The sequence below is a fragment of the Empidonax traillii genome, unplaced genomic scaffold, assembly GCF_003031625.1.
Source record: "Empidonax traillii isolate 1590-97213 ecotype Southwest subspecies unplaced genomic scaffold, ASM303162v1 scaffold1614:size204762, whole genome shotgun sequence".
NCBI lineage: Eukaryota > Metazoa > Chordata > Aves > Passeriformes > Tyrannidae > Empidonax > Empidonax traillii.
The window spans coordinates 51,063-73,228 of record NW_020956807.1 but is presented as its reverse complement, the minus strand read 5'-3'; the positions used below and the strand labels follow the sequence as shown (position 1 = coordinate 73,228).

The window sequence follows — 22,166 nt, the reverse complement described above, 5'->3', positions numbered from 1 at the left end:
TGCATGGTGATGAACAATATGTGGTGTGAATTTGGCTGAGATCTGTCAGAAAGTCTGTCATTCTAGCACTGACATTTTCCACAGTGTTTCTGTCACTGAGGATTAGAAAAAAATCAGCAAGTATAATTCATAAGACTTGAACTCTGGTTAACTTTAGCCCTAATTCAGATTTCACTGGTATTTTAGCTTGTAGTTAAATTTAAATTGATCATTTTGTAGCCTTTCCTTTTGAAGAGAAAATCAAGAGTCTGGGCTTTGTTAAGCCTGCTAGAAATCATTATTTTCCTCTAACTATGGTTTTCCTATACAAATATCTAAATAGAATAAGTCTTCTACTCTGGACTTCTCTACTCCACTTCAGAGAATGTAAACTGCTATCTGCCTTTAAGAGGGGCTTTTAGTCCATGGATAAACCAACTGTATGTTAGAATGAAGAATAAGTCCTCAAGAAAACTGGCTTCCTGGGCTCATAGACAGTGACAGGGAGCCAAATAGCCCCTCTGTTATCCAGGAGGAAGTAGTTAGTGACCTGCTGAGCCACTTGGATTCTCACAAGTCCATGGGACCAGATGGGATCTGTCCTAGGGTGATGAGGAAGCTGGAGGAAGTGCTTGCCAAGCCACTCTCCATCATTTACCAAAAGTCCTGGCTCACAGGGGAGGTCCCAGATGATTGGAAGGTGTCTAATGTGATACCCATTCACAAGGGCTGGAAGGAAGACCAGGGAAACTACAGGCCTGTCAGCCTGACCTCAGTACCCAGCAAGGTTATGGAACAGATCATCTGAAGTGCAATCACACAGCACCTACAGGATGGACAAGGGATCAGACACAGCCAACATGGGTTTAGGAGGGACAGGTCCTGTTTGACCAACTTGATCTCCTTTTATGATCAGGTGACCCACCTGGTGGATGAGGGGAAGGCTGTGGATGCAGTCATTCTGAACTTCAGCAAAGCCTTTGACACTGTCTCCCATAATATATTCCTGGAAAAGCTGGCAGCCCCTGGCTTGGACAGGGGCACTCTGTGCTGGGTCAGGAACTGGCTGGAGGGCCGGGCCCAGAGAGTGCTGGTGAACGGGGCTGCATCCAGCTAGTGGTTGGGCATTAGTGGTGTCCCCCAGGGATCGGTGTTGGGCTCAGTTCTTTTTAATATCTTTATTGATGATCTGGATGAGTAGATTGAGTGTACCATTAGTAAATTTGCAGATGACACCAAGTTGGGAGGGAGTGTTGATCTGCTGAAAGACAGGAGGGCTCTGCAGAGGGACCTGGATAGGCTGGGCAGATGGGCTAAATCAAATGGTATGATATTTAACAAGGCCAAGCCACAACAACCCCCTGCAGCGCTACAGGCTGAGCACAGAGTGGCTGGAGAGCAGCCAGGCAGAAAGAGACCTGGGAGTTTGGATTGACAGGAAGCTGAACATGAGCCAGCAGTGTGCCCAGGTGGCCAAGAAGCCCAGTGGCATCCTGGCCTGCATCAAGAACAGTGTGGCCAGCAGGAGCAGGGAAGTGATTCTGCCCCTGTACTCAGCGCTGGTGAGGCCACCTGGAGTGCTGTGTCCAGTTCTGGGCCCCTCAATTTAGGATGGACATTGAGGTGCTGGATTGTGTCCAGAGAAGAGCAACGAGGCTGGTGAAGGGCCTGGAGCACAGGCCCTATGAAGAGTGGCTGAGGGAGCTGGGGTTGTTCAGCCTGGAGAAGAGGAGGCTCAGGGGACTCCTCATCACTCCAACTACCTGAAGGGAGGTTGGAACGAGGCAGGCATCGGTCTCTTCTCCCAGGAACCAGCAGTAGGGCAAGACGGCACAGTCTTAAGCTGTGCCAGGGGAGGTTTAGGTTAGACATTAGAAAGAAATTCTTTACAGGGGGAGTGATCAGACATTGGAATGGGCTGCCTAGAGAAGCATTGGAGTCACCATCCCTGAAGGTATTTAGGAAGAGATTGGATGTGGCACTTAGTGCCATGGTCTAGTTGACAGGTTCGTGTTGGATCATAGGTTGGACTTGATGATCTCAGAGGTCTTTTCCAGCCTGGTTGATTCTGTGATTCTCTGTGATTCTGTGATAACAAGACCTGAGAAAAAGAGTGGTCTGGAGCAAGATCCACATAACTTTAAAATTCAGCCTGCATTCTTTCTGTGCATACAGTCCATACCTGAGATAAAATAAACCAAATGTAATACCAGAACAGTTATAAACAATATTTCCAGCTGTTTCTTACTAAGAAATACTGCTCAAGCACCTGATCTTATACAGAAACAATTAAAGGAAAAAAGTTTTAATTTTTTAAGAGAAAATCTGTAGAAAAAATGCACTGGGCAGGGGATATGAATTAATTCATGAAAATACAAAGATTTACTACTCAAAATGTTACCAAAAAATTGTCCAATAACCTAATGTCAGAATATATTACTGTCAATACATAAGATGGTCCAGATCCTAATTGATGAGTTTATACAACATCCCATGAGATATTCAGGTATAACTTCCCTTAAGAGGTGTGAGAGATGTAATGAAATGGAGTCAAAACTGAGAAATCTTTGTTCTCATTTCTCATCCTGTTTACAGGATTTTTTTTCAAGGTACCCAATGATTTAAAAATATGTGCATCACAATTCAGAACAAAGCACAGAACTTTAAATTTTGTTGCATCTTCAGACTTCCATGTAAAGTAATGATTTTCCTGGATATTCTTTCAGGTAGATTCCCAGAACTACAGCTTTGTTATTTTGACCAACAAAGCTTTTTTTGAGTCCAAAGTAGCCATGGATAAAACAGTGACAATAATCACTTGATTGGTGTATATAAAACAATAGATGGAAACCATGTTAAGACAAACGAGAAATGGAAAAACTGTCCATGAACTGCCTCCATCATATACTGCTGGAGAAACCTCACATATGCAGGTACTGATTACAGGGAATTTCAACCACCCCAATATCTCCTAAGAGCGTAACAAAGCAAGGTACAAGCCATCCAGGAGGTTTAAAGAGTCTAATTGCTGTGACACCATACAGGCAATGATAGATATTTCACTGTTACAAAGTTATGATTGATCATATTTCTGTTTCCGTTGATTCACTATTCAGAGCTTTGGCATATCATATATTTATTTCTAATTACATTATTAATTATTGAAAAAGTTATTTTTTCTCTTAAACAGATGAACTCCAGAGAAGAGGATCCTGATATAAGAATAAGAATACAAGAAAACATGCATAAGAAGAACAAACATATGGGGAACTCACCGATATCTATCAGATATATTGTTAAATCTTCATCAAGGAGTTTTCCTATTGACTCCCATCCACATGACCTTCCTTTCACAAGTAATTTTTATTCTATTTTTTAATAGTTAACTTGCTTTCATCTCTGGCCATGTTTGAAATATTTAATCACGGCTCTACTGTCAAAAAGGCTCAGACCCGAACAGTATGTCTGATTAACTTTATGAGGCAAGAAATCAACTATAATGCAGTACAAAGCAAAAGAAGCAGATAAATTCCTGTGGAAATATTTCTTTCATCTACATTGTGTTGTTATCAAACCCATTTCTGAAATCAGTTAGGGAAGAAAATTAGCTAGAATCGGTTCTGGAACTAGGCCATTGACACAAAAGATCTTTTCAGGGTCTTTCATTGTTGCTTTCTGCCTTAAAAAATTCTCAGTTTCTGAGCTATTTGTTGCAAGTGATGCAAAAAGTAGAAGCTTTGATCCACCAGGATCAATAAGTCCTCATGGTTCTCACAGCCATGGTAGAAATATTGTAAATATTATCATGTTATAATGAATACAATTATATTATTTGTTGTTGCCATTATAAATAATTCTTAACGGCAAATCCTCACTTATATATCAATGAGGTTTTTGACTTCCAGGTAAAAAAATCAAAAGTATTGCCTTTTAGCAGTCATGCAAAGCAAGCAGTATTGTGCTCAGAACAATAAGGCAATGTTAGCATGAATCAAAACTGAACACATTAACCCACTAAGTAAGTAATGGCCAGTCTTCACGAATGAAGAACCGGGGAAGGTCTTTCCACCTTCCAGCCTGCGCATTGGATTTTTTAGGTGAGACACAGTGTGCGCGGAACTGAGCCCACCCTTTAATCCTAAGGTTCATCTGCCGGGGCCAAGCGAGCTTGGACGGTGGCAGCGAGGTCCTCAGGACGTAGATGGATTGCCTCACAGGGCTAACCAGCTCCATCTGCCCAGGAAGTGGCCCCGACCGTAATCGAACCTGGGCCTCGGCGGTGACAGTGCCACGTCCATAACCACTAGACCACCAGGGGCTCCCTAACCCACTAAGTAAACTTTATACATTTCCTCAATGTAAGTTCCTCAATATATGATTAAAAAAAAATAAAAATCTAACTTCTAAAAGATCTCACTTTCTTTTAACCTCAACAACTTTATGTTCTTCTAATCAGTGCTAGACACCTTTTCTGAAACATATAAACATATATAAACATATTTAGATATAAACATATCTTAATGTTGTTCCAGATATCATTGTAAAAGTTTTATCTATTCCCTCCTTTAAAAACTTCATAAATACCTGTCTATCTGCATTTCATTGCAATATCAAAGAGTTACAATTATGTCCAACCAATACTACTCAAAGAACAATATTTTCTGTGTAATGCTGAAGCAATTATGATTCAACTCCTTCCACTATAATGTGCCTGTGATGAATCTAAGACTTCTTAGAGTCTAGTGATTCCAGTGATACATCATGGAAGTGTAGAAACAGTGTCCAACACCCATGCTTTGAAATAAAACTACTTGCTTTACCTAATATTACTTCTTTGCATTCTTATTACTGTCATAACTCTCTAAACGTACCATCAACAAAAAGATATTCTTGATTATGGCCTTATCTGAAAGTTCACATTTAATTTTAAATAAGTGATCTGGTTTTAACTATTGTTTTCTCTCTTTTATGAAATCTTCAACACTTTCACAATATTTAAATACATAGGAGACAGATAAATATGTAAGTTGTGGTCATTCAGCTTTGGCTGGCTGTCAGGTGCTTACCAAGTCACTCCATCAATACCCCTCAGCAGGACAGGATGAGAAAATTGAATGGAAAAGCCCATGGGTCAAGATAAGGACAGGGAGATTGCTCACTAATTACTGTCATGGGCAAAACAAACTTGATCTGAGGAAAATTAATTTAATTTGCTGACAATTAAAAAAGAGTAGGAAAGTGATCAATAAGAACAAAACTTAACCCACCATTTTCCCACCCCCCCTCTTCCCAGGCTCAAATTCACTTCTTTGTTCCTGACTCTTCTGCCTCCTCCTCTCCGCACAGGGAATTGGAGCTGCAGTCAGTTTGTAACACTTTGTCTGTGCTGATCCTTCCTCCTCATGCTCTTTCTCTGCTCCAGTTTCAGTCCTCTCACAGGAAATTATTCTGCACAGGCTGCAGTTCTTCAGGAACTATTCTAGTATGGACCCCCATGGTGTCATGGGTCCTGCCAGAAACCTGCTACCCCAAGGGGGTCTCCATGGGTCACAGATTCCTTTAGGCATATCCACTTGCTTTGACATGAGTTCTGCACAGGCTGCAGATGGATCACTGCTCCACCAGGGACCTCTATGAGCTGTGGGTACAACCTGCATCAATGGTCCTCTCCACAGGCTGCAGGGGAATCTCTGCTCTGGTGTCTGGAGCACCTCCTTGAACTCCTTCTGCTCTGACCTTGGTGTCTGTGGGCTTGTTTCTCTCAGATATTCTTGCTCACCTCCTTTAGCTGCTGTTGTGCAGCATTTTTTACACCTTCTTAAATAAGTTATCACAGAGGTACCCCCAGCTTGCCTGATTTGCTCTGCTTTGACCTGCGGTGGGTCAGTTTTGGAGCTAACTAGGACTGTCTTTGCCTGATATGGGGACAACTCGTGATCTCTTCTGAGAGAAGTCACCCCTGCATCTATCCCTGCTACCAAAACCTTACCTTGTAAATACAATCAAAACATAAGTACTAATCAAATAAAACATGAAATGTTTTACTGAATTAGTGGAGAAGATCAATCTGGTTCATCCCCAAATATTAAAACTGAGTGTATACTTATATATTATTATCAGTCAGGTTCTGGAATAGTTTTCATGCTATGCTCATTTGCTATTTCGCAGGATTTACAGTTTCAGGGGAAAAATCAATACAAAATAACTCAAATTCATTTTATTTGACCTGTTGCAGGTACAACCTAAGAACAAAGAGAGGGTTTATATTCTTTTCATTAGAATTGCAATTTTTAAATGTGGAATAACTTGATCTTGTAAGTGTTTTGAGAGAAAGGAAAACAACTGCACCTGCCAAGCACAAGTAAGATATGCAGCTACTGGAAAGAGTCCAGCAAAGGGGCACTAAGAAGATTAAGGTGTTGGAGCATCTCTCACATAAGATTGAAATAGCTGGGCTTGCTTAGCCTGGAGAAGAGAATGCTCACTGAAATCTCAATGTCTATAACCTCCTGATGGAAGGATGCAAAGAAGATGAAACCAAACTCTTTCCAGTGGTGCCCAGTGACGGGACCAGAGGGAACAGGCACAAACTGAAACACAGAAGGTTCCTTGTGAACATCAACAAACAGTTTTTCACTGTGGGGGTGCCTGGGCACTAGCTCTGGTCACCATCTTATGTGATATTCAAAGATCCTCTGTGCAGTTGCCTCTAGATGGCCCTGCTTGAGCAGAGGAGTTCAACTATAGGATCTACAGAAGTTCCTTCCAACCTTAATTATTCTGCAGCTCTGCGAACCACACCAACAACCAGAACCATTTGTTCAATTAATTTTCTGCACTCAGATTTAAATTCAAAATTCCTTAAAAGCAGAATCTGGAAATTTTTAAGGAAAATAATACTGGGGAATAATGTTTTTTAATGCTCCTGTAAAGAATATTTTTGATCAAAACGAAATTTGGAGGTTTTGAAGATAACATTGCATAACCACCCTGTGAACTGGCAGGGACAGAGGAAGGCAGCATTAAGACATGAATATCTTCATCCGAGTGCAATCCTTAACAATCTCCAAGTCACTAATATCTTAAACCTGCAATCACCTGTCACTTGCCAGTAAATACATACCTGTTTGTCAGCTTAAAATTTTGCTTCTGCCATTGGTAGAATGTCTAAAATCTTATTTGGCACTTTGGCACTTTTTTTCTTTTCTTTTTTTTTTTTTATGTAGAGATGCCCTTGCTGCATTTAAGAATGGAAACCATTTTATGCAAAATATGATGAAAAGAGTCTTAAATTCATTCAACAGCTCAGTGGAGGTTTTCAGGCCATTTAAAGAACTTGTTCAAAGTGTAATAGCTGTGTTTCATTTCCTCACACAGTACGATACTAAATTCCATCTGCTGTCACATTTGACAAAACTTTCAGAAATTCTAGATGTGCACAGATTTCATCTTATCAATAGTTTTTGATTAAAGAAATAAAAATATGAAAGAAATGGACCTTAACTATTACTTTTGAACTTCTTGCCCATCTGTGGAAAAGTGATTGCATTATTTTTCAAGGATTCCTGACACATTTTTTAGACCTATAAATTGGATAAATTGGATAAATTGGGATAGGAATTAAACAACCTCCTCTTCTGCCCCCCACCAAAACATATCTATAATTTCCACTATCAAATTCTAATCAACTGTTTAAATATCCTTCTTTCTTGTACCAAAATGAAACATAAGGATGGCTTCCACACAGGACTTTGTAAGATTAGAGGGAGAAATACACCAGTGTAGCTAAATGGTTTCTGAAATGTAATTGGGTTTTCACTGAGTCCTCTGATAAACTCAGGTGCAAAGTGGTAGGCCTTCTAGGTCTGTCTGATCAGTTAATGGAGTGTGATGCAGATGGCAATATAAGGCAGAAATTAGAGGTAGAATATACCCCTGTACCAGCAAACACAGATGTTGATAGTCTTTTATAAAACATTTCTGAGCTGCACAGCTAATTTATGTTTTATTACATCTAAACAAGTCCATTACACTCAGTACAGATAAAATGATACACCTGGAAATAGAATATAGCCATTGCTGCCAGGTGCCTAGTTCTTGAAATTAAAGACAACTGGTGTCATAACTTAGCTTTATTGCTCCACTTTGACTCATCTGGCATTATCAAAACTCCTAGTACTTTTGGTTTAAAGTGTAGGTATAAAGTATATGGGATTTTAATACAGTGGTACAGACAACGAAATAAACAACTTTAGAACAGTCCCTCATGATGGGAAAGTGAACTTCAGTGACTCCTTACATAGTCTAAGGTCAAACATGATATGAACAGTCTTATACGCAAAGCAGCTCTTCTGGTTATAACAAAATATTAGTGGACCCATGTCATTGCTTCGTATCATTGAGTAGTTGCTTCTGGGAATTCATTCAGAGAATCACATATAAACATGATAGCATCTATTTGGCATACAAAAACCAAAACAATCTTGAGGGAAACGAGCAAAGACAGAATTTTAAACTTACCTTATTGGTATTGATGGCTGTGATGACCCATACACACTGAGCATTGCTGTCATACTGAAATGGAAAATTAGGTGATGTGAAAGTGCCTCCAGGTCCCTGAAGATTGGATCCACAAGTTTTGACTGCAAAAAGAAAGTTCATCTTTTAATTCACATAGAAAATATCTGTAGCAGATTCATAAAACAGTCTCTAACTTACTCTAATCAAGAAGAATTAAAATACCATTGACCAAAAATAGAGTCACTTCTTACAAGACAGTTGAACATTCATGTTTAGTTACTCTGACAAAATAAAATAGACTTTCTATTGTGGATAAACTTACAATCTTAAAAACATGTATTTACAGTAAAAATAATAGCTACACTAAGAGAAACTGTCCTATTTATAAAACTTCAGGAAGTAACTTATCCACCTTCACTAAGGTCTTTAAAGGCAAGTTTAGATAGTAGAACAAAAAGATCGCTTTTATCACTGTGCTTTTTTTGTGCATGTATATTGGTGTATTGCATGTCAGCATTCTTTCTGCTGTGACCACTGTATAACCCATTGAACCCATGGCTGAAGCACTGAAAACTTTAAATGAAACTTGTAGAAGTTAGACTTACACAAAACAGTGTTATCCATTTCTGAAGACTACAAAGGGCACTTATTTATAAATCAAAGTCTGTATGGTTATTTACAATAGCATGTCTTAAATAAAAACAAACATTCTTATTTACTGTAGGTGGCATCTTGCATCACAAATAATACAAAGGATATAAACTGTGTCCTTTTTGCTTGCAAATGACACTTTAAAGGCACTAAATTCCTGATCTGCTGAAGTCAATAACACTTTTATTGATGGTTCCTTGATATTCAGGTCTTTGCTGAATGCTCTACTGGTTAACTTTTCCTATACGAAGATGTAGAACTGAGAGACAGCCTCAGGCTGTTCCAGTAATATCTCCAGTGATTATTATGATGCCACAAGTAAATTGCACAGATAAAGAATTATTGCTTCCACTGTATTCTGAAAGACTATCTCGCTTAATTGAATAAAAAAATTCACACTTAGATATGTGAAATCACCCTTCAGTTGCATTGTACTTTCACAAAGTATGTTTATTTGATCAGTACTGAACATAGGAAGATTTAGTTGCTGCTGGATGAAGGCTTGTTCCTTCCCTCACACTAGCCTCTGGAAAGAATATCACTTTTGCCTCCCAACCTGCACCACTTCTATCCCTCAAAGTTATATTTTTGAAAAAACTCCGTTCAAAGACACACCAGAAGCCTGAAAACAAGGAGAGAACATGGAGGTGGGAGCAAGGCTCCTAAGGGATCCATTGAGAAAATGACTAAAAATGCTGGAGTTCTATAAACACAACTTGTGAGGAAGGACTGACTGAACTGCTGTTGGTTAGCTTAAAGTAGATCAGGTATTCTGGAAGTATACAGTAAGCCACTGAAAAGACAAATTAGACACCTGCCCTTTATGTAGAAGGACCTATTGAAAGAAGTTGCTTTTCACATTTGAATTAGAAAATCCTCTACTTGCAAGGCTAATGAAGCACTGGAGTGCTTGAGTAAGATTTAAGAGCACTTCCCTTTAAAATACAAAATGTTAGACAAACACCATCTGGGAATAAATACAGCTGGAACAGTAAGAAAATATAACTGATCAATTAGGACCACTTTTGTCCCTATTTATCTACGATGCATTACCTGGGTCTATGTATGTGTGTGTGTATAAACATATACATTGCTAGTCAGCAACACATTTAAGAGGTACAGATACATGGCTGCATTTCAGAGAGAAGTAAGATATAGGTGGATTTTTCAGAAATGTACTATAGATAAGTAAATGTATTTGTAAAAGCAAGATCTAAAATTCATAATGTACATTCTGCTTGCTTATTCACTTTAATCAAACTGATTTTTACAACCTATTTGAAAATCACTTTATTCAGTGAAATGAACTGACCAAAATAGCAACGCAAAGCTAAAAACTTGCGTTCTAAATTTGCAAGAACCTAATTCACATCCATAGTACCATTTGATTCTTTTTCTACTAAGATTCCAAATTACTTTGTAGCATGATTTTTAATTGGATGATCATGATAAAGATTATAAATCAGGAACCTCTTTTAGTTTTCTCAGTTACAAAGCATTATTTCAAAACCAACTTTTTCTTCTACAGATTAGATGAGCTTTTCCAAAATACTGTATTTGTTGCTGACTTGCTAGCAGACTTATAAAAGCCAGCATTCATAAATGTTTCACAGGACAGGGCCTAAAAAACAAGCAAGCAGAAAACAGAAGTGGCAGGCATGAAAATAAAAAAGGCTGATGAACCAAATGTGAATAGATCTATAGATTCATTTCCTGAAACGTAAATGAGAGGAAGAGATTTATCAACTCACATATAGTTTCATAAAGTAAATAATTGTCTGCTTAATCAAGCTGGCTTTGTAATAACAGCACTGCCCTGTAGGAGAATACTGAATCTCATGGCAGATAAATAGGTAGGGTTTCAATCTTGAACTGTTTAAACTTTCTCTCTTGAATCACGGAGAAGTTGATGTAAATCAGACATGGTATTACAGCTACATATATTAAGCATTTCTTGGGATATAAAATAACTAACAACTGAAGAAATTTTCGTCTTTCAAATGACAGATTTCAATCATAACTCAGTGTGTAATGAATGCTTTGGAAAAGATTCTCATGTCATTCCTTTTAACATTTTTTTTTCCTTCTCAGGAAGGATGGGAAGACATTGTCTGTTCTGCTGTCCTCTAACAATGGTATGTTACAAGATTTGCATGGGGCCAATTACATTGGAACAAATTTAAATATCCCCAGCAGAATTTTAGTCTTATATGATGCATCAATCTTGAAAAGTTCAAGATAAAAAACCCACAAATGTCTGAGAGGGTGAATCAAATTTAAAATTTCTATAAAATTCAGAAATTGAAGAGTTAATTTTCAGCTGCTGCTTATGTAGATCTAGTTGCCTACAACAAAGCTATTTCCTCATAGCTCTAAATTTTAACCTCTTTTCAATACCCCTTGTCTGTAAACCAAAATGGGGCAAATAACTTGATTTTCTGCCATATTTCTTTGCCAGGTTCCTATATCCAAGCATTTGCTATTTTTCTTGGGTGATAAGAGATTTATTAAATTTTAAATTATATTTAAAAACATATGAAAAAGAAAGGATAATTGTTGATAAACCACAAGGTAATGCAACTGCAATTTAATCTGGTCAGGATATCTGAAATAAAAATTTTCTCACAGTCTTTTCTAGAAGTCAAAACATTCAGAATTCAGCTAAAACTCGAGAGAAGAAGGTCTAAAAGATGTTGATCATCTACAATGTTTGCTTGTGTTTTGGAAGTGATGTATCGGTTTTCCTTCTCAAAGTCCTACTATATTTTTCCTGTAGAAATGCTTCAAACTTATACCAGGTTCACTTTCATGAATATGATCTTATGCCAGTTCCAGCTGGTATTGCATGATAACTCCTAAAGAGCTAATCTTTCATTTTTGTCAGGCTGTTATATTCAGTCACTCATATGCTGTATGAGAACAAGTCCTGAGGATTTATGATGCCAAATCAAATGCATCTAACAGAATTGGAAAGCTCCTGTTTATAACCCTGCCTAATTGCAGTATATTAATGCAACTAATTGTGGATATTCACACTCCACTTTTGAAAAATGTATTCTTACTGTAGGATTTTTTTTTGTCTGTGCTCAATATAATTTATATAAGTGAATAAAAACAATTGCAAGTTGTACTGTTCAAATAGGAAAAAGCATGTAATAAAAAGCGGGACTTTAAATGACATTTTAGAGAATAACAGAAAGATGTTATTCTAAATATGTTATATCTAAAGAGAGATGAAGTATCCTGTGTCCTCGTTCTCTGTAAAGCTGTATCAGTTTACAAGAAAAAAGTAATTTCTTGCATAAAATAACATTTGTACGTGATTGCCTAATTTGTTTGCCCAAATGGTTTGTACACAGTCATGCAAGTTCAATTAATAGATGTAAACATATTTTTTCAGATACTTCATGTTACTATATGATATTTATGCAACTTATGCAAAATTCTTTCTACATATTTATCATGTGTTCTGTGCATGAAATGTAAAGAAGACATCATTACTAGTCAGGAAGAAACACTTATATTCCAGCTTTAGTATATCTAAGAGTGTAATTGAAACACCTTGTTAATGAAAAGAACAAAAATTATAGCACACTTAAGGTACTTTAATGAGTATTTTTAATGCAGATAATGGTACTCTAAAGCAGTTCATATTTGCTAAACTAGAATATCTATATCATGTCTGGCTTTTCACCATGTGACATTGTATCAATTCATAATAATTTCCTTAATATTGGTCCTCTCCTTTTTAAGATGAAATTAGTTCTATGAAGTTAGTGAGTGTAAAGAAGTGAAAAGCTGTGGTTTTGGGTTTGAATAAGATGTTTCCACTATGAATAATTAATTTATAATTTATAATTAGACACATCTACTAACATGATTTGTACATCATTATGCAATGTTAGTTCTTAATCATACTGTGGAAAAAATGAACTGTAGAATGTGGTAACTCTTTTATATTTAAGTGTTTTATTACCTGCTACTATTCAGAGTTCAAAACTTACACAAAAGTGAAAAGCAATGTATATAATAACCACTTATGCTTGAAGGCCCTATTTCCCAAAAGCTGCCTTTCAAGTAGCTATGCATACATCTCAGTCTTGACACAGCACTCCTGATAACACTTTATTGTCTGTTAGGGGAGATACTTTAAAAAAGAAATAGACAGTGTGTGCATTATTGATAAATTATCTGCTAATTACAGTATGCTTTCCTTTTAGAGTGTCTTTCAAATGAGATTGCTAAATTTTATTCTCAAATGCATAATATGCAGAGGACAGCAAGACTTGGTGGTGCTGTTTGACAGCCAGGTCAATATGAGCCAGAAGGGTGCCCAGACGGCCAAGAAAGCCTGTATCAAGAACAGTGTAGCCAGCAGGACTAGGGAAGTGATCATCCCTCTTTACTCAGCATTGGTGAGGCTGCACCTCAAGTACTGTGTTCAGTTCTGGACCCCTCCCTTTATAAAGGACACTGAGGTGCTGGACCATGTCCAGCGAAGGGCAACAAGGTTCAGGAGTGGTCTAGATAGCATGTCTTATGAGGAGAGGCTGGGGGAGCTGAGTCTCCAGAAGAACAGGTTCAGGGCAGACCTCATTGGTCTCAACAACTATGTGAAAGGAGGTTGTAGTGAGGTGGGGACTGGTGTCTTCTTCTGTGCCTCCAGTGAGAGGACCAGAAGAAATGGCCTTCAGCTGAGACAGGGGAGATACAGATTAGATATCAGAAAAAAATTTTTTCACTATTAGTGTGGTCAGGAATTGTAATAGGTTGCCCAGGAAGGTGGTGGAGTCACTATCCCAGGAGGTGTTTAGGAGGCATCTGGATCTGGCACTGGGTGATATGGTTCAGTGGTTTAGCAGTTACAATGCTAGTTTTGTGTTGATGTTTGGACTTGTTGATCTTAAAGATCTCTTCCAACCTCAATGATTCTGTGATTCTATTAGTGGTACAATTACCATTTATATTACTGTTTATGTGGGATATAAAAGCCAAGTACCTTTGGATTGTCGTTTTATCATGGTTATCATACAATTAATATATAAATCCTGTCATGCAGCCATATGTACATATGATCTTCGTGATGATTTTATTTTTTTAAATGAATCAGTTTTGAAATCCAAGTGTTCTTTCTCTAATAAAACACAGAAAATAGGGATTGGAAGAACTTTGAAGAGGTATTTAGTCCATTATCCCACCTCAATATGAGTCTGTGTGTGTTCAAACTCCCCTGGATATGTGTGTATTTCACATGCTATGAAATACTTCTGCTCAAGTACCTAAATTTCTTTAGTTCAGTAAGTTTTGCTAGTGTCCAACTGTAAACCTGTCTTTGCACACTTGTAGTCCATTATATTTTATACTTTCCCTCTTCTTTCACTGGATTCTTTTTTCTTCAGATCAAAACAACCCAGTTCTTTTACACTTGTTTATATTCTGATAATTACATTTCTGAGAAACAAGAAATTAAAAGAATTTTTGATATTTTAAAAATTTCTTCTGTCCTGTTTTCACTGGTCCACACCTTTCTTGAGAGCTAATTTCCACAGTGGAGAAAATCTGGGGTACTCATATTGCATAGCTTTAGAAACCTAAGGTGGGAGACACAATCCTTGATTTAATCAGCTTTGTCTGACAACCATCTCCAGTGAGCTATCCACAGACAAAACAGCATCGGTGTGTCCTTCTTTACTAAGAAGGTGGGGACATTTGGATTAAAACTTCAGGTACATACAAAATACTAATTTAATAGTATTGACTTTCAAACAATAGATAGGTATGAAATACAAAAATCACCATAAGGGTAAGAATTCCTCTTTACCTTTACACACAGGTCTATGATCACTCCATGCAGCAAAAACTTCAGCTATCCTCTGACAGGTGATACTTTTGGAACCTTGAAGCACATAATCTTCATCGCAGGAGAACTGTACTGTTGCTCCCAAGCTAAAATCAAACAATGACATAAAAAGAGGCATTTTTTTTACAAATAGATACCAGTCCATTTTTTCCATTCTTTTAGATATGACAACCTGACAAACAATACAAACCAGTAATTTCTACTCTCAGTAGTAAAAGGCTGAAGGCTGTGTACCAGTCCCACCGTGCACAGCGTTCAGCCCCCTCTGGGCTCACTTTGACATGAGCTGGTTCACCTTTTCTTAACAGTCATTTGGAGGTCAAGTGAAAGAATGGGGTAAAGAAGAGCTGCAGACTCCACAAAAAAACCCAGAGGAAAACATAGAAGTGAAAAACTTAAGAAAATAAGAAAGGAAACATAATGTAAAGGCCCTTGCAATGCAAGGTTGAAAAGCTTCTATATGACACTGAGGAAAAAGAGCCACAAGGCAGATCACAGAGTTGGAGGCAATTTCAAAATCGTGAAACACAAAAACTATCCGTCACTAATGTTTAAAGTTAGCACAGCTACTATAGTGACTATATTGTTAGGAAATTTCAAAAGGTAGCAATTGGGAAGATACAAATATCTTTAGATTTTCACAATAATCTATCTGCTTTTAAAAAAAAATAAAAAAAGGAACACATGAAAAAAATAACGTGAAAATATATTTTCTTTAACTAACCACAGACTGATTTAAAGAGGAAATACTGAGCAAAAAGTACATAATTTACAAATTATATTGAACTCATGGCAACCAAACTGTAAGTGGCAAAAATTCCTGAGGTCTGAATGATTATAAAGGCTGTACAAATATGATAACTATTTTTGTCACCTTCAAAAGTATAAATAATGCTTACAAAATGAAGTCCACTTTACTTGTCCAAATCAGTTTTGATATTAAAATGATATTTGATAGTATTTGATGTAAGCATACGGGACTCATAAACACAGTGAGATTGGGAAATTCACAAACTCTGTGACATATGTGCCATGTGATTGAGACCTACTAAGGGCATTTAGATAAGCAGGTGATAAAACACCAGTCTAAGAAAGAAAATGGAAGAGTCAGAGATCAATTTCCATGCAAGATCACCTAAAAAAGACAATAATAAGAGGGCTTGTTAAGGAAATATTAAAATCTGTCTCTCAGTAGCTTAAAAGCCTAGTCAAGCTTACCATTGTTTAATATTTTGCTGCCATTATCTATCTATACACTCTTTTAAAAATGGAAAAAAACAATAATTCTTTCAAAATTGTCTAGTAGGAGAGATTCTTCTTGTTTCTGATGATATTTTTTTCTCCACCAACTTTAATCTGTGACGTAAAAGAATTCAGTTCAAAATACATCTTTCTCTTAAAAAAAGTTTCATATTTTGAGTACAAGAGGATAAAGTGTCACTTCCCTCCCTAGGAGGGTGCATGAGATACCTGAGGTGAATATGATGAAAACTGAAAAAGGACATGCAAATTAGTTTTCTCTAGAGCACTTGACCATGGGTTTGATGAGGGTTTGTATGGTGTCCTGACAGCAGCAATTTCAGTAAGGTTTTATTTTTTTGTTGCTTTTTTTTTCTTTAACGGAATCCCAAGTAATTTGAGGATGGTTTTATAGGACAAAGAGAGATTCATGATAGGATAAAATTGATGATATCTATTGCATATCTGGAGGTATTGCAGGAGGACATGTGAGAGATCTGATTGTATGTTAGAGAACTAAAAAACTTGGGAGTGAGAAAATCAGACCATGGAAGCTGGATTAGTCTGCCTCTGAATTATCGGCAGGTATTATTTTAGAGAAAACTATTCCAAAAACAGAATGTGGGAACAAGTGACCAAAAATAGTGTGGAAAAATAAGGGCAGTTTGATTTCCTGACTTACATTCGACCCAAACTCTTTACTGGATGAACCCTCCTAAAAGTGTGACTGTATCTGCTTTGTAAATCTCAAGAGAATTGAAGTGTGATATGGTTATAAGATTGTCCATTTTTATAGATTATATAGACATACATAAACCAAAAAAAAAAGAAAAATCCAAAGGACAGCATGAAAATCTCTAACAAATTTCAAAAGTAAAAGGGAAAAAGAAGTTGTCTGTGGATGAAGCCAAAGGCCAGACTGGGTTCATTTAGTGCAGTATGCTAACACTGCAAGTGATGAAAACTGAATGGTTAGAGAAAATCTTTAGAACAGAGCAACCACTTATAGTTCATCTTCTGATCATTACCATATTTTAATCATTTATGATTAATGAACTTTCTGAACCAGAGCTACTAATTTAGTAGTCTCTGGGTGGCTAAATAGACTCTTTGGACGAGCCCCTTGCTAGAGCTAAGACTGGCAAGGCACATTAGCATGGAAGAGAGCTTCTGTGGGTATATCAGTCACAAAAGAAAGTTCATATATATGTGGATTCATTAATAAATGGATGAGGCAACTTTGTGGTGCTGAAATCCAATATGGAAAAGACAGAAATACTAAACCTCTTCTCCGCATCAATTTTTACAGCACATGAGCTCGTAGGCATCTGCAGGTACCAACACAATTTGTGAAGAAGAGAGACAGCCAATACTGGGGAGTAACAGGTAAAAGAAGATGGCTGTATTCAAAGGCAGGGAGCCAGAGAACTTTCACAGATGGGTGCTGAACAGTCTGACTGAGTCTGTGCGAGGTTGGTACCATTTATAAAAAATTATGGTGATGAGAAGTTCCTTGTGACTGTAGAAAGGCTAACTTTTAAGAAAGGCAAGGAGAAGCTAGGAACCCTACCTCAATCTTTAGAAAGAACATGTGCTCTAGGAAAGCATGAACAGGAAATTAAGAACACTTACAAAGATGAACTGTATTTGATCAGCTTGCTTGTCTTCTATGCCAAAATGACAGGCTGCATGGACCACTCTGCTGGTGGAGTATTAGGGCTCAGTGCAACAGTGCTCAACATCAGCAAGGTTCTTGACAGCACCTCTTACAGCAGTGTCTTATGAGAGATGACAAAATATGCACTGAATATATATATATTCAAAATTGGTCTGGTAGCTGTGATCAAAGGGTAGGAATCAATGGCTTCATATTCAGCTGGTGGCCAGTAATAAGCTGAGTATTCGGAAATCAATATGGAGTCTTATGCTGTTTAATATTTTCATCCTCAACTTTGACAGTGAGACAGAATTTATGGATTCATGGATTTATGGATCATACAAAAGTAGGAAAAGTAGCTGACACACTGAATAGCAGAGCTTCAATCTAGACACCTGATGAAGTTCAGCACTGGGCCAACAGAAATCTCATGACACTCAACAAGTATAGGTACAAAGTTCTGCAATATTGATCAGTAATGTGTTCTCATCCTGAATAAAACAAACTATATACTGAACTACATTAGAAGTGGTGGGAGCAGATCAAGTGAAATTATTACTTAGCTGGTGGGGCTGTGTCTGGAATACTAAACCCAGTGTTTGGCCTCCCACTTCAAGACAGAGATTGGTAAGAACTGTAGCATTTGGAGGTTAGTCAGAGACTTAGAGCACATGGCCTACAGTAAAAAAGTGAGGCAGTTAGGCTTAATTACTCTAACAAATATCTAATAACAGACCTTAACTACTTCAAAAACCATTACAAAGCCAAACTTTTCTAAATGTGGCAAATAATATATGAAGGACAGTTTAGAAGATTCCGATTTTACTTTGCAAGGAACTTCTTTCAGTAAAGCAGGGCAGAGCTGGAACAGCATATTCAGACTCTTGTGGACTCTTCACAAGAGGAGTCTTAGGAGTTTTCAGGGTTGGCTAAACAAAGCCACAGCTGATCTGATTAGTCCTGATTTGGGCAGGAGCCTGAAGTGGATGGCCTGTGAAGGACCCTTCAAATAATTTTTCTATGACTCACTTAAGTTGTTCAATTTATTTTGAATTCATGCAAAGCTTTTGCATATATAATATAATGTGCTAAAGCAGTTCAGAGCTGCACAACTGAATGCTTGACTCTCAATAACTTTATCTGAAAATTTCTCTTTCTAATAGGACAAAAGAGGATTGCCATTAGGTTTGAATTTCAGGAAGACCTCCAAATTCTGGATATATTTTTGTTAGAAAAAAAACCTATGAGTAAATATTAATAAGGAAGGTAGTTATACAAATTTGTGAAAACTTTAATCTCATATCTCTTTTTAAAGTCTCCATCATCTGCCTCAACGCCTTCTTTAAACAACACAAACTAAAAGCAGTAAGAAGGAGTCTAAAATGAAGCTATAGAATTTCTGAGGGATGAGAAAGTGTAAGTTTAAAATTTTGAACTTCATATGCAGTTTATACTGAATAGTATTCTTTTAACAGTAGGCATTTACATAACAAACTACCTCATTTAGGTTCTTTTCCTCCATTATTTGATATATTCTTTAAATTATTATTGAACAAGAATCAATTACTCAAAGAATAAAAACCTCAAACTCAGCTGTAGTGATAAATTGTATTATTCTGCACTTCGAACTTATGTTTCTTGTGTAAATTTTGTGATGAGTAGGTGAGAGAGACTAGAAGAACAAGATAATGGTGTTTGGATTTTTGCAATCATATGCAAGGAAAACACCTGAATTTGTACATTGAAGTCCCATATTTTTTCTGTGGAATCATCTGAAAAGTCACATATAAATTCAAGTATAGAAAAAAAATTCTCCAAGATTCACACCTTTCTGCAGTATTAATCTATTCTACTCATACCTGCAGCCAAAAAAATTCGAGAGGACATAATATTTAGGCATTAAAAAAAAAAAAAGTACAACCAGAAATAACTAATCATCTCTCAAAGTCCATCTCTATCAAATAACTAATTTATATTATGATACATATCAATGCTAGTGTAAAGAAACAATCAGTATTTCAGTACATCTCATGCTGTAAATAGGATTTTGTTAAATTTTCAGGATGTTTGGTTTGAAGTTTCAGAAGCAAACCTTTTGTATCTGCAGAGAATGGTGTGTGATTCAGAGAAGATATAAGGAAAATTAAGTGTGAAACCTCTAGCCAAGCTAGCCAATCAGTGTTTCACCTTAAGGTCATTCTTTCAAGGAATAACTACAAATTAACTTATAATATAAAATGAAAGAAGATATTATCATTGTTTATATTGCAAGATAAGCCATTGGTAAAATAAATTGTCTTTAATATAAACTTCATATTCTTCCTTCTCTCAATAGAATATGTATTTTAAAGACTACACTAGAATTTTTATGGCTGTCCAACAGCATTCACTGGTTTCTTGTGACCCAAGTTTGATCAGAATCTCAGCTTTAAATACTGGTTGGATCACACTACAGAGGTAGAGGGATAGAGATGGGCTGATTCATTCATGTCATGAAGACAGAACGTTGGGATGGTAGTGGGGGAACATGTTTGCTTCGTAATAAAACCCTCGTGCAAGTATAATTCAATCTGGATATGTTTATTCCACTAGAAACAAAGAAAAAGACCCCTTCAAAACTCAAAAATTAAAAAAAGCAACAATATCACATGAAAACCTTTTCTCTTTATCTATTACATATTTCTTGTATTTTCCATAGTGGCATTGTTTCTAAAATTGGCCACATATGGAAAAGATTTGTATTTTATTGTATGAAAGGTAAAGTAAAATAGGAAACTCTAGCAGAATACTCACTAGTACCCCTAAAATTTTAACAAACTTCCAGGGAAGTTTTCTCTATGAGGTGAAATATTTTTCTCTTACAGGAAAAGATGGCAGCTACGAGTAAGTCTTTTTGACTTTATTTCAACCTGCAAAATCTGTTATGCTCAAACAGGCATCTAGCATCAGAAACAATGTCTTTACAACTTCAAAATATAACAATAGGGAATTTTCACATTAGATATTTTCATTTGAATTTTCATATTAGAAAAAAATACTCAAAAGGTAGTTTCAAGCCCCAAAGAATGTCATGAAATGCTGAAGTTTGTCTTAGAGCTTGCATTACAGATTTTCTAAATCTGTGTAAGAACCATGTAAGAACAAATGAATGTGCTGAAGGTAGGTTGTGTTTATAATCAGGAGTGATATTGCAATAAAATGCTTCCAAACCTACCCCTTCACTTTGAAGAAAGCTAAAGAGAAGTGACAAGAGCATGCTCTTCTCTAAAATAGAATAAATTGTACTGAAATTCAATTTTGATTGATCTTAATAAAGATAGAACTAAAACCTTCTTCAGAATACTGTGTTTTAAAATGAAGGTATTGTAATTGGAATTTTCTCTTTCTTTTCAGAAAGGAAAAGAAGGAAAGCTTAAAGTAAAGCTATTTCCTTCATTACAGAGAGAGGGACTTGAAGAAAGGAAAGGTGAAAGCATACTATTTTTCCCTCTATCAGATGTAAGACAACCTGGAAAAGATTTGCTATAGTATTGGATGTTTTTAAACAAATGTAAATATATTATTTATTTATTTTAAAGAACTTGTAACATTCTTACTTTGGAAGCTTATGAAGCTATTGAGCAACCATTATGATAGTGGCAAGAATTGAAACCATGTTAACTTGAAAAGGAATTTTAATGAGTCTGCTGAAAATTTTTAGTCTGCTCTTCTTGCCTGTAAGATCTTTTTTAAATGCATGAAGTGTTCAACATGAGATAAATGTGCATGTTTTATTAACATGCACCAATGCTGTTCTTTACAAATATGAATCTCAACATTCACATTCATAAGACATTTAACAAACCTTAGATAGAAACCCACTTTATTTATCCCTAATATATGTAATAGAAATACAACCCAAAGAGTAATTGTTACCTTTTTCAAAGCCTGTCAACAAAGTGGCTAGAAATTGTGCGTATATATGTATATCTCTTCTCACTATTTCAAAATACAATGTTTTTCTATTATAAAGAGAGGGTACTACAAAATAGGGGGAAAAAAATCTTTTCAAAGGAAACTAGTCTTTTCTGGTTTGTTTCTGAGAGCTACACTACATCTTCCTGAACTCTCTCAGACTTGGTGCTGTGACCATTTCCTTGGGAGCCTGTTCCAGTGCCCATCCACCCTCTGGGTGAAAAACATTTTTCTAATATCCAACCTAAACCTCCTCTGACACAGCCTTAGGCTGTTCCCTCAGGTCCTGTCACTGATCACCACAGA

At 36.6% G+C, this 22,166-nt stretch overlaps 1 protein-coding gene across 1 annotated transcript in view; it reads right to left on the bottom strand.

Moving 5' to 3' along the window:
- Window positions 1-22,166, bottom strand: part of LOC114070596 (CUB and sushi domain-containing protein 3-like) — a gene marked incomplete at both ends in the record, with an annotated part of 188,391 nt that overhangs the window by 121,244 nt on the left and 44,981 nt on the right. The window contains 2 exons of the mRNA XM_027908106.1: window positions 8,500-8,621; window positions 14,972-15,096. Of these exons, the coding sequence (XP_027763907.1) occupies window positions 8,500-8,621; window positions 14,972-15,096 (247 nt within the window). The remainder of the gene's footprint in view (window positions 1-8,499; window positions 8,622-14,971; window positions 15,097-22,166) is intronic.